The sequence below is a fragment of the Phascolarctos cinereus genome, unplaced genomic scaffold, assembly GCF_003287225.1.
Source record: "Phascolarctos cinereus isolate Bilbo 61053 unplaced genomic scaffold, phaCin_HiC Scaffold_9;HRSCAF=440, whole genome shotgun sequence".
In the NCBI taxonomy this organism is placed as follows: Eukaryota; Metazoa; Chordata; class Mammalia; order Diprotodontia; family Phascolarctidae; genus Phascolarctos; species Phascolarctos cinereus.
The window spans coordinates 219501429-219521538 of record NW_027556402.1 but is presented as its reverse complement, the minus strand read 5'-3'; the positions used below and the strand labels follow the sequence as shown (position 1 = coordinate 219521538).

The following is a 20110-nucleotide window of genomic DNA, read 5'->3' as shown; positions in this document are numbered from 1 at the left end:
GAGTTCCAATCTGACCTCAGGTACTTACTAATTGCATGAACCTGGGCAGTTTAACTCATCTCCCTCAGTTTCCTTATCTGTAAATTGGGGTAACAACATCACCTATTTCACAGGGTTGATGTGGGGATCAAATGATATAATATTTATAGTGGGCTGAGCAGAATGCCTTAATAAATGTTTATTATCTATCTAGTTTTAAGTTACTGACATGAAATCAACATTGAAATGAGTAATTGTGAATTGCTATTACTTAAGTGGTTTATCAGATTTTCTCTCTCATCCTAGGTAACATGTCTCATTATGATAAAGTAAATGCTATTCAAAATTTTTAAAATACAGGTTTTCATAAACGTTTTATTCCAACACAGCCTGATTGTTGAAACTGGAATAATACTTTGCCTTTCATATAACATTCTATCCAACTCTCTACTTCAGGCTAAACCAGTATCAGAGTCCTTTGTACTTCTAGTTATTCAGGAGGAGAATTCTTTACCCATAGTTCTGTGGCCACACCACGTTGTTATGATGGCTGTTTATTTTGCCTACCTTAAACCAAATCAAGTGTAATGTGCTCCACAGCTGGTCTGCATTAACCCGAATATTACCCTGAACCTGAATCAGATTAACCGATTTTGTAATACATCCATCGATCAAGTTGAAGTTGGAGTCTATTTTGCCGTAGTGGGTCTTTTTTGGGTTTGGTTTTGCTTTTTAAGTAGCACCTATAAGTTCTGTGACTATGGACAAATTTGATCTCTTTCTGTCTCGGTTTCCTCCTCTTATTGGACTAAACAATCTCCTAGGTCATGTCTAACTCGAATCACATGATGTAAAACATGGTATAAATTGGTTTTAAAAGTGAAATGACACAGTAGGAAAAGCTCTATCTTAAAAGTACACCAAAGGATGATTTAAGCAGTGAAGGCATTTATGTATTCATTTCAAACAAACGAGTATCAGGAAATACCACAATAAATATGTAATCGGTGGTTGGCAAACACACTCTCCCATCCTCACAGACTGTCTAGGGTGCAAAGGCAATGGCTATAACACCAAAGCAGATCAGAGTAATTAATCAGTGTCACATAGATGTAAAATGACTGATGTCTTTAAGCAGTTCTGCTGGAGGATGCTCTCTCTGGAGCTGTGCTGCATCACCTTGCCCTTATCACAGGCAGACTGCCTCAAGCACAACAGAATCCAGTCTTGCAGTTCAATTTAAAAAAAAAACTGAATCCATATATTTATTATAGCATTTTAATATATCCCTTTAAAAACAAAGAATCCTATCCCTAGAGAAGATATAAACAGTATTCACAATAAAGATCAAAGACATGGTTTCCTCTAGCATGGGGAAGGAGAAATCATTAATTTGTTTTCAGCCAGATTAAAACAATAGCATTATGTAACATATATTAGTGTATCAGTAGTTTTATGTAAACATTGTCATACAAAGTTTGACTATAAATAATAGGACTATTTGAAAAACATACTACCTCTTTTACTTCTAAATATACATGATCCCCTTCAAAGCTGTTACTTTGGGAGGAGATACATTCATTAAAATGAAGATCTCTGTGGCTTAAAATATTTTTGCAATTCCTCCTCAAGAACTGTCTCTAGGACTAGTTTATGAGTTACCAAAGAAAACTACTATGATCACTTTATAGATATACATGATTTTGGACCTAAAAGGGTATTACTTGATCTGCCATCTTATTTTTATCAAATTCTGTTTTGAACTCATTTTGGCTATGTTCCAAAATCAAAATAGGACAAAAGTTTGCCAGCACTGTGGATAGTCAAAAGAATTCAATTAAACAGGTGTGTGTTGAGAACCTGTTCCATATTGAACAGTGATAGATGCAAAGATTAGATTTGGGCAACACACATTTTTTGGCCTCATGGATCTTAACAACTCGTTGAGAAGTACCATATATTTACAAATGGTTCTGAAGGTCATTCCTGAAGAAACTTTCTAAATATATTTTGAGAAGTAAGTGGAAGCATTATTGAAATAAGTGTAGAGCCACCTAAAGGTTCGGTCATCTTTTGGTTATATATATATCTGACCAACCAGATAACACTAAAACTTCTGTGGGTCTGATAACTGATATTCATATAGGTGACCCTGAATCATCAAAACAAGGTAGGCTTGGGAACAATTTAAACTTGTTTTGATCTTAAGATAAGAAAGGAACTCAGAGGTCATCTAATCCAAAGGTGTCAAACACCAGCCCCTCTTGAGTGCTGCTAGGACTAGATTAAAGTTTAACTGGGAAATACTGAACAAAATAAAAATAAAACATAATGTTAATTTGTGGTTTTCTAAGTCAATGGCACCACTGATTTAGTCCAACCTAGATCTGAACACATATTAATAACCCTTCAAGTACTTAAGGCCAGGTGTCATCTTTTGCCTAAATCTTTTCTCCAGCATAAATTTTGCCATATCCTTCAATCGAACCTATTACGGCATAGTCGTCCTTCAATCGAACCTATTACGGCATAGTTGTCAATCTTCTCACCATCCTTATCCTTTGGATATGTTTCAGTTTGTCCTAAAATGAAGCACTGCTAAAGTTCAGACCCACACTGCCAAATGCCAGGAGGCTTCTCTATACTAATATCCTGGTTGCATTTTCAAAATCAAAATGCCCCAAATGAAACTCATTACTCCCCCCTAAACCTGAGCATCCTCAAAACATTTCTGTTCCTATCGAGGGAACCACCATCCTTCCCTATTTATTTGAGTTTATAACCTCAGAAAAAACCCCCCAAAAAACAAAACAAACAAAAACACATTCATCTCCTGTTCAAAAATCTGCAGTTGCAGATAAAGGATAAAACATAAATTTCTTTTTTTTAAAAAATAATAATTTTTTCCTAATTGTACATAAAAACAATTTTCAACATTTAAAAAAAAAATTTGTGTTCCAAATTTTTCCTCCCTCCCACCCTTCCCTCCTCCCTAAGACCTTAAGCAATTTTATATAGGTTATACATGTGCAATCATGCAAAACATATTTCCATATTAGTCATGCTGAAAAACACAAACTTCTTAATCTGAGACATAAAGTCCCCCACAATCTGGGTCTCCTCTACCTTTCCAGATTTCTTTTACATCATCCTCCTACACACATCACCTGCTCCAGACAAAATGGATGACCAGACTTATCTCCCTCTTGTGCCTTTGTACAAGCTGTCTGCTACACCGGTTATTGACTCTCTCCTCAGTTTCTTGGAATTCTTCACCTCCTTTAAGGCTCAGTTCAGGTGCCATCTCCTCCGTTCTTGATACCCCTACTTATTAATGTTTCTCCCCCCCCACCCCTAATCAAATTATCTTTCTGTTTATCTTTTTTTTCATCCTGTAAGGTCTAAAGTACTGGGCAAGGGGGACTAGCACAGTGTCTTGAAAATAGTAGGGGCTTAAAAAATGTTGGCTGAATTGAAATATCAGCATATGAGTTGATTAATATTAAGGAAGAAGGAAATGAATCATATCAACACTGACATTTTTGATACAGATGGCTCACAGGTCTTCTTCAGAAAGGGAAATACAGGAGATTGTGGGTTTGATTTCCTTATTATCTCAAAGGCAAAAATAACATTGTTTCAAGATACAATTGGTTATTTTACCTTGTAGTACTCACAATTGCAGCTTATACACCAATAACTACTGCAGAAGACTAAAAAAGTAGATAAATTCTCTTCAGACTACATCAAGATCTTCCAAACAAGTAAATGTCTACATGATATCCTACTGTTTTAATGCAAAGGTAGGCACAGAGGACAGAAAGGCAGAAATTATGTCAGAGAACAAAGGATTGTAAGATAATTCAGAAGGTTCAAGCCTATGATCACAGATGCTTTTTTTTCCCCACAAGAAGGGAGGTAGAAGGTACTATATAGCACTTGTGTTGAACACCAAATGTCATCATGAAAAATGAAACAGAGAGTAGCTAAACAGACAGGACAATAACTAGTTACAGATGTGAGAGTCATTTCAGAATCAGGTGCGTGGTTGCAGTCAGATCAGATCATTGACTAGTTAGGGCAAAAGTTAAAATCAATACCTAATCAGATGAAAGGATAAAGATTAAAGAAGACAGCACATGTAATTACTGCACCTCTAATCCAATCTGTTAAAACAAGCACTGAAGTCTAAAAAATGAGAAATAAGTAAAAGTAATAACATTGACTCTATCATCATTTCTTAAAGAAGTTTAGTGCATGCAAATGTCACCACAAGGTGGCTGAAAAAACATAGAAAGCTCCTCAACCAGCAAATATCCTATGATGGTAGGACCACAGACACTGCTTGACCAAATCCCCAATTAGCTTTCCCACTCATCACAGTAGTGACCCCAACCCTTCTTATCCTTCCTCAGGCCTTCTAAGGCATCCCTCCTGCATCCTCTCAGCTGGGCACCCTGCCTCACAGGTAACCAAAAAAACCCTACAGCTATTCTACCTGCACTTCCTCTTCTCCCCTCCTGACTTCTCACATATCAGTCATGTATCTTTCCCCACCATTTCCCCCTTCACCACTTCCACCCTTGAAGAGGTGGCCCTTCTTCTTGCTAAGGCAGACCTCTCTACATTTACCTATGTATAAAAAAAAATAATTATGGCAGGTGTGTGTGTGTGTAGGGAAAAAGAACTGGAAACTAAGGACTGCTCAACAATTGGAAAATAGCTAAAGAATTTCTAGTAGCTGAATGATATGAATACTAGTATCTTTTACAAACTGATGCAGATTGAAGGGAGAAAAATCTATAGTATAAGGTCCATATCTGAAAACTAAACAATTTTGAAAAACTTAATAACTATGATCAACATAATAAGGTGGGCTGATAATGAAGCATTCTAACTAGCTGTTAACAGAGATGACAGACTAGCAGCATGATACGCTCATTCTGGGCATGGCCAAAACAGGAATTTGTTTTGCTTGACAATGCTGATTTGTTGTAATTTTTTTTCTTTTTCCTTTCAAGCTGGGGAGAGGGAGAGAAATGCTTGATAATTTTTTAAAAAATAGAATTATGAGCTAAGCAAAACTAAATAAGTAAAAAGTAAAAATGTAAGACATTCTGAGTGAACAGCTAAAATATAATCTTTAGTACATGAACTTTTTTTTTGACTGTTTCAAAGACTTTCTTGATTTTGTTGCTTTCAGCTATCTTCTAGATGGATGACACAGCTGGAAAGCTGATGATTTACTCTACAGGTTACAGTATGTTTAAAAAAACAACAATCCATAATTCATTATTAAGCTTCATACAGTTCTCTATTAAACTTCAAAGTACAACAGTTATGCTTTTTAAGTTAGTTATTTTATTTTGGTTTTAAAGTTTCTTTTTTTTTTTTTTTAAAGAATACTAGGTAAAAATGTATGTGTATACACACACACACACACACACACAGATAATTTAAACATCTTTAGGTATGGGTAAAACATCTCTAGATATAAGGTAAAAATATATCCATCTAGTTAAAACCAAACTTCTCATGAATGACTAATTAAAATTAAGGAGCATATTTTGTTTCAGAGGTTAACACGGTTTTACCATATTGGTGGATTCAAAAGAGAAATGGGTTGAATTCCTTTGTTACAATGTACTTAGAGGCTAGGATGTTTTGGATTTGAGAAAATGAATAAATGATCTTACTCTGACAATGCAAATGAAAGCACTAAACATTTCTATGAGAGATCAATAATAATCAGAGATCACATATAAAGCATGTCACAAATGCAGACAGATTTAGATTAGTACCACAAATTCAATGTGACTCATCTGCTAAAAGATTAAGATTACTCACTGAACTCAGAAGAGACTCAGATGATCTTGAAAAGGCTTTTTTTTAATAGAAAAAAAATTTAACCTTAAACATTTACAATAATGTATTAGATTCTTTTTTAAAAAGTTCAATGTCCCAATATTTATAAGATGATTCTCCCCACCCTTGCCCACTTGTGTCAATCTTGAGTGGCAATTATGATATTGGACAGCTTTTGTCACAACCTATATTGAACAGGAAGGGAAATGTAGCCTGAAGAACATACATGTTTCAACAGAGACATTAACTGATTATATTTATTTGGATCTAGTCACATTCAATCAGGATTTGAGTGGGTTACAGGACAGAAAACAGAAGGTTAACTTGAGCCTAATATAGAAAATCTTTTGGAAGAGAAAAGCAGAGAAGCAGCATTCATTTTTACACGGTAGCCATTTAACACTGCATGTGAAAATGGAACAGGCTGCAAAGCAGTAATTACCTACTTTGTGATCATTCAGGTCCTTTGTTTCCCTTCTCTCCCATTGTCTGCCTTTTGGCAATTTCCCTGTTCATTAGCACTATAACCAGAGGCTGGTCAGGAACAATAAAGGGGATTATGATTATTTAGCCTATCCCTGTACAACATTACTATCACAGAGAGATGGTACTAATTTTATTTTTAAATTTTCTTCAAAATGAGGTAACATTTCCCTCCGGCTGTGATGCTTCAATGTATTCTGCTGGCTCCCTATGTATTGGCCCAACCATTTAAATCAATAGTAAGCAGGGAAATACAGTATGGAAGACATAAGTGAAGTCAGGACAGGTATTGGCTTCTTAAAGCCCCATTATACTATGTTCAAAAAGCTTACAGTAACAAGATATCCCCCCAAAAAAGTGCTGGTTACAAGAACACCTGAGCTAGGAACAATTAGGATTTAAGCATTCATTTTGTCAGGAACAGTAGGAGTATTATCTTAGAAAAATCTTAATTTCAAATTAACATCCTAAATCCAATTCAACAAATGTTTATTAACTCACTATTTAATAAAGTCCTATTTAATGTCTACTCAAGACAAAAATCTGAATTACTAAGCTCTTTGTTTAAAAAGAAAATACTAAGACAACAATAGCTATCCTGGAGAAGAAATGTACATTTCAAGATTCTAACCCTCAACTCAATTATCAGAAAGAAAAAAGAACCACAGAATTTACAGGAATTTAGTTGCATTCGCTCCATTTCGGTTTTGCTGTGCTCAACCTTTTTGGAAACAAAAAAAAAACCACCATCAAGGTTTTATGTCCACTTCCAGGCAATCACAAAGTGAGGAAATGAGTACCGTGTGCTGTTTTATTGCTAATGGAGTTTGTCTGCCCACATGTAAAAAAGTCAATTTCTGTAAAGATGGCGAAACCAAACTCAAAAGGTTTTCAAGGCTATTTTTAGAGGTTTTGGTTATCAAGCATCTAGATGGTTCGTAAACTAATCACAATCCACATAGCTGGTATTTGTTAAACGTTAATGTAAAAAGGTTCCGTATGAAATAAACAGGAGATGGGTACATATTTTTGGATTGCTTTAAAAAAACATTTCATTTCTGTTTCTACTAAACATTATTTTCTTTTAAAGGTAAAGATATAAAAATTCTAACCAAAGAAGCTTTGACATCTTTCAAAATTAAATTCTCTTTACCAGAATCATTACCAACTGCATTAGTTTCATGCTCATCTTTAATTTAGTAATACAGCTCAATTATAGCCAAAAGCCCCTTGAAGTTGAAATTATATTTTTTAAGCTTTCTATGTATAATAATGAATCCCAGGGTCATTGGGATGGATGAGTCCTTGAGAGGTCATTTTGTGATCAAAAGGAATAAAGAAAAAAGTGTCACTTTAGTTACTAAAAGTACTTTCTGTATGCTGAGCATTATGAACTTCAGAGGAATTGCCACACACACACACAGAGCTTTAAAATACATTTCATTTTCTATTGATAAAAAAAACTATAATTTCTGTCCCAGACAGACATATGCAAAATGTATCTTCCTGAGTAATGGTGACATCTCATCTCCATTCTGTTTCAAAAACTCTATTTCAATAGACCCTTTCCCTTAGCTTCCTTTTTTATTAGTCTATTTTGCCCTGCCCCAAACAAAAGTTTGCATCTTGTTCTTTTTGTCAAATTTCCTTTCTTTTTCATAATATTATGGCAATTCACGTTCCCAGAGCAGAAGTAAAAAAAACAAACCAAAAAACAACTCACTTCAAATGTAAATAAGAAATATTTATTACTACAGTACAGCCATCTTTCTTTTTCTTTCTTTCTCCTTCCTTCCTTCCTTCCTTCCTTCCTTCCTTCCTTCCTTCCTTCCTTCCTTCCTTCCTTCCTTCCTTCTTTTTAAAGGAGGCAACATGAAGTGACTTGCCCAGGTCATAACAGCTAGTAAGTGTCAAGTGTCTGAGGCCATTTTTGAACTCAGGTCTTCCTGAATCCAAGGCTGGTGGTCTATCTACTGCACAATCTAGCTGCCCCTACAGCTATCTTTCTATTCCAAGACAAGAGGCAGATTTTGAGAATTTAACCAGCTCATTTCCTGCAGAGACAAATCATTCTACTATAACACAAAGTAGACCTCTCCCCATATAGTGACATACCAGACACATGAGGCAAAGTTCTTTGAACCCCTTCCTATTAGCCACCATCACTATCTGAAGCTGTGCAACTAAGGCTGCAACAATTCTCTGTAAACCATCAAATGGTCAAATTATAACAATAAAAATAGCTACTTGTTTACAAAGAAACAATCCAAGTTCTTGATATTCTAAAAGAACAATGTTTAATTTTATGTTCATCTCCAAATTACCTACTTCAGAAAAACTGTAACCTGCTAATAACTATAGACGAATCCCCCCTTTTTTTTAAAGAGCAGGTAATTAATGTTTTGCTAATCTTTTGCTTATCTTTAATTTAAAAAATTTATCAGAGCAAACTAAATAGGAAAGAAATGATTCCACATTGGTACACTAGAAAATGCCCTGAATTTATACATCTACAAAGTACATTACTAATTAGGAGACAAATCCAAGTTAAACTAAGCAGCTCTGACTTGTGAGAACATGGGCTGAGTTTGTCTAATTGTCTGAAAAAGAATGGAATCAGACAGCAAATGTTAAAATGCAAAGTACACCAAAAGTATGATGATCTTCTATCTTTCCTGTAACTAAAAACACTGAAAACCATACCTATAATTGGCACCCATGAAAGGGCTACTGGGAAGCCTTATAAAATCTGTTATAAAGCAAGTTATAATGTTTACCACATTACAGGGGTGTTTAGAATTTATTCAGAGACAGAGGTGTGCTGGAGCTAGCTCATACAAGGTTAACCAGTTCTTAAATTTTCATCTCAGAAACTGACAAATATTACAAATAAAGGCTTTATGTGTTTTCTTTTTTTACACTTTCTAGACATGAGAAAATCATGGAGAAAATGTTATAATGCAGATTAAACTTAAAAGTATGTCTTGCAACATCTCCAGAGGCCTCTGGATGGAAAATGCTGTCCACATCCAAAGAAAGAACTATGGAAGTCGAATCGCTATCACTTATTTTTACCTTCTGTTGAGTTTTGTTTCATCTTTCTGATGGTTCCTCCTATTGGTTTTAATTTTTACTTACAACTTCACTAATGTGAAAATATGTTTAATAGGAATGTAAATGTAAAGCCTATGTCAGATTGTGTGCCATCCTGGGGAGGGGGGGGGAGGAAGTGGGAGAAAAATTTTCAACTCAAAAGCATGTGGAAGTGATTGTTGATGAATCAAAATAAATTAATAAAAAATTTTTAAAAAGTATATCTTGCAGCACATTCTATCTTCCCTCTCCCCTCACCCCCACCTTATTAAACATTCACTAACATTTACTAGAGTCTAAAGACTTTGTCACTGACAGTATACTTTTTATCAAGCTTCATAGTTTCAGCATATTAAAAACAGCAAATTAAAAGTGGGTAGGAAGAATTATACTAGTACTAGGAAATGGGGGCAGATAGGTGGCACAGCTGATAGATTAAGGGGCTGGAGTGAGGAAGACTCATCTTCCTGAGTTCAAAAACAGCCTCAGACACTTACTAGCTGTGTGACCCTGGGCAAGTCACTTAACCCTATTTGTCTCAGTTTCTTCATCGGTAAAATGAGCTGGAGAAGGAAATGGCAAAGCACTCCAGTACCTATGCCAAGAAAACCCAAATGGGGTAAAAAAAGAGTTGGACACAACTAAAAAATAACTAAACAACAACTAGGAAATGAAGTGTTAAAGACTTTTGGTGACTATAATAATGGAAAGCAGACAACTCAGGCAACAGAGCACTCCAGAGTACTTGATATAGGAAGAAACAGCCACACAAATCTCAGGCATTTGTAGGAGAATAACTGTATTATGGCCAAGTACAATTGAATTAAATTAAAACAGTATTAATGGTGTCCTATATACTACATGATGACCTTGATTATGCTCACTACCATATTTAAGGAGGTAAAAAGTATGCATTAAAACTGCTTAATAGAAATGACACTTCACAAAATTTTCCTCCCATCAAATGAATATGGTGAAGACAAAGATCCCCTTCTCTTTCTCCCCTCCCCTAAACAATTCCCTATCAGTCTTGACTGGAGCCATTTTGTAACTAGGCTACTTTGCTATTAAAATGCCAGATTCCACACTAATGCATTACTGGTGGAGTTGTGAACTGATCCAACCACTTTGGAGAGCAATTTGGAACTATGCCCAAAGGGCTATCAAACTGGGCATACCCTTTGACCCAGCAATACCACTTCCAGGTCTGTACCCCAGAGAGATTATAAAAAGTGAAAATGACCCACACGGACAAAAATATTTATAGCAGCTTTTTTTGTGGTGGTAAAGAGTTGGAAATTGAGGGGATACTCATTAACTGGAGAATGGCTGAACAAGTGTGATATATAAATGTAATGGAAGACTCCTGATGGAAAATGATAACCACATTCAGATAAAGAACTATGGATGCAGATTGAGGCCTACTATTTTCACTTTTTTTGTTTTTTCTTTCTCATATTTTTTTCCCTTTTGTTCCATTTCTTTTTTCACAACACGACCAATGTGCAAATATGTTTAACATGATTGTACATGTATAACCTATATAAGATTGCTTGCTATCTTGGGGAGGGGGAAGGGAAGAGAGGAAAATTTGGAACTAAAATTTTACAAAAATGAATGTTAAAAATTATCTTTACCTGTAATTGGAAAAAAATAAAATTCATTAAGAAAAATAAAATGCCAGATTCCACCCTGGCTTGTTATTTTAGACAAACTCAAAAAAAGATGACACTTAAAAGAAATAAGCTTCAGTTATGAGAAATTTAATTATGTGGAATAAGAGTTCCTACATCTGGTATGTAGTAATCATTTAATAAATGCTTGTTGATGGATTGATAGAAGATAGCCAGAAGACTTAAAGGAAGACCAAGTCTGTTCAAATCAGGTTGCCTATCTTGATCAAGACCAGACTCAATCCATTTGGTCAGTCCTGGAACCAGCACATTTTTCTCTAAATTCTCTGGCTCAGGGAGGGAAAGTAGGGGAAGGGAACAAGTGTTTATATAGTGTTTACTTGTTGCCAGGCACTGTGCTAAGTGCTTTATAAACATTATCTCATTCAATCCTCACAATAACTCTGAGAGGAAGGTGCTATTATTATCCTCATTTTACAGTTGAAGAAATTGAGGTAGAAAGAGGTTATGTGACTTGCCCAGGGTCATAAAGCAAGCAAATAATTGAAGTAAGATTTTAACAAAAGTCTTGACTCCAGGCCCAGCACTCTCTCCTCCCTGAAGGAGTCTGGGAAACAGAGGCATGACAGAGCAGTTCAATTTCCTGCAAATCTACTGTAGCTTTCTCAGTGCTAAAGGGAGAACAGCCAAAATTTTGTGGACTTTGTTAAATAAAAAGATGTAAGAACTGATACGGAAATTCCGTCCTGGATCTGATTTTTTTGAGGCAGAAATGGAAAACACTTTAGCATTTCAGATAGAAGAGGAAAGGGAGGCTGAGAAGAGGCTGACCTGTCCCTGAGATTTTGGGAGAGCAAGTTTCCCAAGTCACAGATCTGACTAGGCCACTCTTCAACATAAAATGCTTTACTGGCTCCTTCCTACTTCTCAAATAAAACAGAAACTTCTCTGCCACTTAAAGCCTTTCACAATCTGGTTCCAATTTCCTCTCCGCACTAACTTCCCATTGCTACCTCATGCACAGATGGTAAGTGGCAGACCTGGGACTTGACCTTAGGAAAAGGATTTTTACATTGTGCCAGACATATAAAGAAGATATAATCTATATATAATGTGGATTATTTTAAAGAGTTTTACCAATAACAAATATGCATTGTGTTAAACACATTTGTGTTGGAAAAAGAAATGGCCTAAAGTATCTAATCGAAGCAGGTTCTTAATATTTCTACTTTATAAAAAGATGACAGAAGTTGGGCAATTTTAACTTCACATTCCTCTTGTATTGGTTAAATAACGCAACGTTTCTACTTCATTTATTAGAACAGAACAAAATGCTATTCATCAATGTGTGATACTATGAAATACTTAATTTTTTTTTAAGGCAATTGGGGTTAAGTGACTTGCCCAGGGTCACACAGCTAGTAAGTGTCAAGTGTTTGGTCAGAGGTTGGATTTGAATTCAGGTCCTCCTGGCTTCAGGGCCAGTGCTCTATCCACTGAAATACTTAATTATTAAGCAAGGAAGAATGTTTATTTTTTTCCCTTGAGACGTTCCCATCTTTAATCACTTCATTTTACTGAAACACCTTCAAAAACCAGGTTTTCTCAAATAAGATTTGTAGACAATGACAACTAGAGTTATCACATCATAGGATCACAATGCCTTGAACATAGTGGGTACTAAATAAGAGTGTGTGGAATGGAATACTAACTTGCATCCAAATTAAAACATTTCCCACTCTACTTTTCCTCTTACCTGCTTTAACAGAAAATGGCTTCTCCAGTAGAAATAGTGTTTGCTTCCAGTGAGTCTGGGTAGCGTGGGGACCCGTGGAGAATAAGACCTACAGAGGCAGGACGAGGCTTTTAATGTCATGCTACATTAATCAATACCAAATACAGAGCAAACGCTCGCATATGCTTAAACATGTATCAACAAGGAGACAAACTCCAGACCAAAAAAGGTACATTTAATAAAATGAACTCATTATATAACTTGTCAGGCTTACTTTTTTGTGGCAGTTCTTCTCAAAAAAGATATCAAAGTAGCCAGCAACTGCCTATTAAAAAAAGAAAAAGAAAGCATCAATAATGACCAGATCATCATATTAAACTATAAATGATTATTTATTCCTTTTTCTGATAGAGAATCTCTTCCCAGATCACTGAACAAAGTTCTATTTCTCAAGTTATATTCCCTTTTTACAACCTGGTATTCCTTCTACAGGCAAAGGAGCTACCCTTTTCATTGCATTTCCATATCACAATATACTTTCCCATGCTAGCTCATAAAAGTTTATTCAATCCAGTACAGGCGAAATGGTACTTTTAGTTCCATAATACTACTAATGTCAACTTTACTATTCAATATTTTGCATGTATGATCCTTCTTTCCCTCTTTCTTTGACATCAATGGAGTATAGGCCTAATAGTAGTATTGCTTGGTCAAAAGGTATGCACAGTTTAGTGACTTGACTGGCAAAGATGGAGGAAGAAGCAGTACAGTTAATGTCTCTCCCACAACTACTCCAACTAAGATCTAGGGAGAGTGACCTCACCTAAAAATTAGTCTACACAAGATATAGGTGAGAAAGCAAAAGACTATACTATACAAAAAAGGTGGAAAACGTGGGTGGAATAGGGAATACTTCAACCATATTTTTATCTGAACAGGTTAAAGAACATACACAAGAGTTTGGTATAGAAATACATTTACCTGAAGAGGGAAATTAGGAAACAAGGAATTAAGTAAAGAATGAACAAGAGGGATGGTAAATTCAGAGAGGGATTAGTCATATGCAAAATAAATTCTAATATCAGGAGAAGTTTTAAAAAAAAAAAGGTAAAAACCTGGGACAGGTGTAGGTGAGTGGAAATGAGGGACAGAGGGGCTGGGGAGAACTGCGTGAAGTGCCAAGCTCACCCTTTCTTTCTTTCCCCCTGGTCTACTTTGTAAAGGGTGAGGGGGCAGAGAAGAAAGAAAGAAGAATAAGAGAATAAGGTGGAAGAAAATACACAATAATCATGCCTATAAATGTGAGTAGGATGAACTCACTCATAAAATAGAAGTGGTTAGCAGAATGGATTAGAAAGCAGAATCCAACAATATACTTTTTACAAAAACCATATGCAAAACATGAAGATTTACAGAGAATTAAAAAAAAAAGAATAGAGCAAAACCTATTATTCTTCTACTGAAGTCCCAAAAGCATGGGTAGCAATCAAGATTTTAGACAAGCTAACAGCAAAAATAGACTTGATAAAGAGATTTTTTTTTAAAAAAAGGGAAACTACATTATGCTGAAAGGAACCACAGACAACGAATTAATATCAGTATTTAGCCTAGGTATTGAATGGAACAGAATCTACTTAAAGGAAAAATTAAACAAAAAGTTAGATGTGATAGATTCCTAGATATCACCAAATGAGAATAGGAAGGAGCAAATCTATTTTGCAGCATGTATTAGATCATAAAACTCCCAGAAAAATGCAGAAAGTAGAAATATCAAATATATTCTTTACAGACAATGCAATAAGTTACACTCAATAAAGGACTATTGAAGAAAGAATTAAAAATAACTGGAGGCTAAATAACTTAATTCTAAAGAAATTGGTAATTAAAAGAACAAATCATAGAAGCAACAGATAATTTCATCAAACAAAATGACAGCAATATGACAATATAAAAAAAATTGGTGGGATGTAGCCAAAGCAGACTTTAGGGGAAATTTTATCTCTTTAAACACTTTCATTATCAAGAAAGGGAATGCATATACTGGGCATAAACCCCCCCCAGAAAATAAATTTTTAAAAATAAGGTACCAAATTGAAGATATTAACAAATCTGTAGGCAAAAAGCTCGCATTAAATTAACAAAGATATGAACTAGGTTTTTTTTGGAGAAAAATTAGCTAAAAAGAAAACCAAATTACTAGTATCAAAAATGAAAAAGGTGCATTCACAAGTGAAGAAGTAAAGGATGAGAAACTATACTGTTCAACTATGTACCAATAAAGTTGATAATTTTAAATAAATGTGAAAAAATATAAAATGTTCAGATTAAAACAACAGATATTTAACCCATCTTACTTTTAAAAAGTTCAACAAGCAAAAAAGGAACTCCCAAACAAAAAATAGATGAATTCACAAGCAAATTCTATCAAACATTCAAAGAACAAATAATTCAATGTTACATAAATATTTGTAAAGATAGGAAAAGAAGGATTTTTACCAAATTCTTTCTATGATACAAATATGGTCTTGATACTTAAACTGGAGACAATCAAAACCAAAAGATAGACCAATATCCCTAATGAACATCGACACCAAAATTTTAAACAATGTATTAGCAAAGAAGCTACAGCAATTATGTCAAAAAGAACAAATTCTATGGCTACGTATACCAGGAATTAGGATTGATTCACTATCAGGAAGACTAGAAACATAACAGACCACATTAATAACAAAAATAACAACAAAAATAATGATTACATCTACAGATGCAGAAAAAGTTTTTGGAAACTATAACACCCATTTCTGTCAAATACAGTCTAAACATTGAAATAAATGGTCCTTTTCTTCATACGGCAAGTATTATTGATCTAAAACCCAGAGCTAGCATTATGTATAAGGGGGATAAACTAGAGGCCTTCTCAATAAGATTAGAGGTAAAGCAAGGACAACCATCATTACTAGTACTATTTGACATAGCTACAGTGAGAAAAAAAAGAAATTGAGCAAATAAACACAGGCAAAAAGGAAACAAAACTGTTACTTTTTGCAGATGATATCCTTTTTGCCGATGATATGATAGCTTACTTACACCTGAACCACGGGAGTCAAATAAATATTAAAAAATTGACAATAAATTCAGCAAAGTTGAAGGATGTAAAATAAATCCACAGAAGTCATCAGCATTCCTGCATATTACCAACAAAATCCAGCAGGAAGAAACAGAAAGAGAAATTTCATTCAGAATAACTACTGCTGGCAAAACTTGAAAGCAGTCTGATAAAAATCAGGTTGAGATCAGGGGTGGGGAGCCAGTGGCAAAAGGATTTGCTCTGTGAAGTTTGGATTCAGTCAAAGGACTGCACTTGAGGACCCAGAGGGCCACATGTGGCCTCACGGCCGCAGGTACCCCCACCCGGTTTAGATGAACGCTTCACACTCACATACCATTATGAGCTTAAAATGGACATATGATTTGGATACACATCATAAACAAATTAGATAAATAAGGGAGAGACTTTCTTTCAAATCCATGGAAGGGAAGAGTTTATTATCAAACAAGAGAAAGAGGATCCTAGAAGATAAAATGGACAATATTTATTTTATAAATTGTAACTAAAAAGCTTTTGCACAAACAAAACCAATACAGTTAAAATTAGAAGGAAACAATTAACTGGGAAATAAATTCTTTGCAGCAAGCTTTCTTTGATAGGTGTTTTTTCTCAGACATTTAAGAAACTGATCAAATCTGTAAGACTAAGAGAATCATTCTCCAACTGATAAATGGCCAAAGCACATGAATAGGCAATTCTTAAAGAAAGAAATCCAAGCTATCAATAGCCATATGAAAAAATGTTCCAACTAATAGTCAAAGAAATCCAAATTAAAGCATCTCTGATGTTCTGCTTTTACATCCATCAGATTGGCCAAGATGACAAAAAAGGAAAATGACAAATGTTAGAAGAACTGCAGGAAAACAAACACATTAATGCATTATTGGTGTAACTTTGAATTGATCTAACTATTCTAGAAAGAAATTTTAACCGTATGTAAAAAGTCACTTAACATTGTATACCCTTTGATTCAGCTATAAGGTGTGCCCCAAAGAGATGAAAGAGAAAAAGGACCTATTTGTACAAAAATATTTACTTGTATCAGCTCTTTTTGTAGTGGAAAAGAACTGGAAACTGGGGGAGGGGGAGCATCAAATGGGAAACAGCTTAATAAATTATGGCATGTAAATGTAATGGAATATTATTGTGCTATAAGAAATCATGAAAGGTACAGCATTTCTGAGAAACCTAAAAAGACATACACGAAATGATGCAGAGTAAAGTGAACAGAACCAAGAGAACTATTTATACAATAACAAAACTACTATAAAGACAAACAAATTGAAACAAATTTGAAAGACATTATTCCAGAGGACTGATGATGAATTATGCTACTCATCTTCTGATGGAGAGGATATGGATTCAAGATGCAGAATGAGAGCTGGACACAGTCAATAGGGGAATTTATTTTGCTCACCCATGCATTTTTGTTGCAAGGATTTTGTTTGTCTATTTTTTCCAATGGGGGGTGGTAGTAGGTGGGTGAGACAATAAATACTTTAGTAACATCTTGTTTGTAATAGTTTCACATTGCTTTCTAGAATGTTTAGACCAATTCATAGGTCTACCAATAGTGCCTTAGTGCGCCAGTTTCCTAAAGACTTCCCAATTGTCATTTTCCTTTTTTGATATCTTGGTCAATCTATAGGGTGAAAGGCAGAGTTTCAGAGATGTTTAATTTGTATTTTTCTAATCATTAGTGGCTTGGAGCATTTTTTCATATGGCTATTAATAGCTCAGATTCCTTCCTTTGAGAACTGCCTCTTTACAGTCTTTGATCATTTATCTACTGGGGACTAGCTCTTGCTCCTACATATTTCAGTTTTTTGAATATCTTAGCAACAAGATCATTATCAGAGAAATTTGCTGCATAGATTTTTCCCCAAATGTCTCTAATTTTAAATTTGTTTGTACAAAAGCATTTCAATTTTATAATCAAAATTGTCCAGTTTATCTTCTGTGATCCCCTCTATAATTAATTTGGCCATTGACTCTCCCTCTCTATACACAGGTACAAAGAGGTGATTTCCTTCCTTGATTCTCTAAATACTTTATGTTGTGACCTTTTCTAAGTCATATATCCATTGAAGAACTGCCTGGCAGCACTAACAGGTTAAGTGACTTGCCCAGGTCATCCAGCAAATGTATGACCAAGACAGGACTCCTGGATATCTCTTAATTCCCTCTGTCATGCTACCTCTCAATGACAGATAAGCCATTAACAGATAAGTATTAACATTAATTTGGCCCTCCAGGTTGTAATTACAATAACAGAATATCTTTTGGAAGGCAGAAAATGGTACACTCTAGTCAAGACAAAGACAACTAAAATATGAGTTCTGTTGACAATCTTCTCATACGTTATTCAATGACTCAAAACTGGAGAATGTCATTATGAAAAGCTATAATCTCTTTGCTTATCTAAAAGCTATTTTTCCAAGTCAAAATTTTCTTGGCAACACAAAAACCTCTTCTATAAAAACGAAACCACATCTAGATGCTCTGGAGTTTGAACTTTGACATGTTTTTGATGTACTGCCTTACTGACTACAATTTTAAAAAAAACTTACTGATATCTTTTTTTAGACTGCTGTCACCTCTTCCCAATGATTCCTTCCCTCTTCACTGTTCATCAGGCAAATCAAATAATAAATAAGACAAACAAATCAACTCATTCTTCATGTCTGAAAATACCTTCCCTCTTCTGTAACAAGAACAGACTTTTACTGAAAAGGAGACAACTCTCCAGTTGATCTGGAGTCACAGTATATCTGCCATTTTATGTTTCTTGTTAAAAGGTAGGAAAACAAATCCTATTTATCTAGTACATCTGTGCTAACTAATTAGTATGTGTGGTGAATAAATGTAGTGAGCCAGTGCCTATGAAGAAATGGCAAGACTGTTTGGAAGGGAAAGAGGAGAGACCTGCTGCTTTCTCCTCCTGAAACCCCCAGCATGGCTTATTCTCAGCACAGCCTTATTCGTTTCTTTATATTCTCCTGGAGGCAGCACCATATGGAGGGGTGGAAAGAGCACTGGGCTGGGCAATAAAGGACCTGAAGTCAAGTTCTCACTCTGCCACTTACTACTGGGGTGACTTTGTGCAAATTAATTTCTATGAGGCTCAGTTTCCTCAGATGTAAAATAAGGAGGTAGAAATAGAGAGCCTATAAGGTCCCTTTTAGCTCTAAATCTATGATTCAAAGTCTGGATTCAAAATATTTTCACTGTTAGGGAAGGATATAAAAATGTAATTTCTAAATTAAAGTAGAACCACCATTGACCAAAGTAGTTAAAACTTTCACACAATTAAAATCTCAAGCTAAAGGGGAAAAACCAATGGTAAAACGGCAACTAAAGAGTTCATGTGGTAGTACAAAAAAGACTTATTAACAAAATTCAACATTTTTAGTTCACACACTTATTCTGACTTCTGTGGTTCTAAGAAGAAAAAACTATTAATTATGCTGTCATCATTTTGGTTAATGGGAAAATAATGCATTTTTAAAAGAGGAATTAATTAAAGCTTATAAAATATGTTAAAAGTACACTGATTATTGAAAATCATTATAAAGCTAATTTGTGTTCTATGGTTCTTTTGTTGAGAATGTTAACATTTATTGCATTTTGTACGTTAATATAGAATCCAGACAAAACTCAATGCCTGGCCTCTGGGGTTATTAAATCTTAACACACCAGCAGAAAAATCAACATCTTCTGCAACGTTTATTAGGCAGCAATAGAAAGCAACAGCATTATCTAGTTTTAGTTGCTAGATTACCAGAGAAGACTAAGTAGATGACTAAAACATTTGGCACATTGAGATTTTTTTTTTCAAATGCACAGATTTACTATTTTTTCTAAATCTCTTTTACAATATTCAGTTCATTTCAAAAGTGTGTCTTTTTCTATTACTTATCCAGTAAAGCTTACTAAATTATTGTTTTTACTAAACTCACTGGGTAGAATTAATTACTTTCAATACTGAAAGAGTATGGTCATGTACTAAAATTGTCACTGGATATTAAAAATATTCAACATAGTAACTCTAAGGAAATGAAAATGGTACTTCAAATTATAATAATAAAATTTTTGGGCTGGAAGGGACCTTAAAAAACATCTTCATTTAACAGATGAAGAAACTGAGCCATACAATGGTAAAGTAACTTGCTCAAGGTTACATAGAGAATTATTGCTGAGTTGAAACTAGGA

At 34.8% G+C, this 20110-nt stretch overlaps 1 protein-coding gene across 1 annotated transcript in view; it reads right to left on the bottom strand.

Annotated features, from left to right (window-relative positions):
* The window catches only part of PRMT3 (protein arginine methyltransferase 3), a 149408-nt gene that overhangs the window by 5654 nt on the left and 123644 nt on the right, over nt 1–20110 (bottom strand). Inside the window, exons 14-15 of the mRNA XM_021001936.2 lie at nt 13064–13114; nt 12811–12898 (exon numbers count right to left, since the gene is read on the bottom strand). Of these exons, the coding sequence (XP_020857595.1) occupies nt 12811–12898; nt 13064–13114 (139 nt within the window). The remainder of the gene's footprint in view (nt 1–12810; nt 12899–13063; nt 13115–20110) is intronic.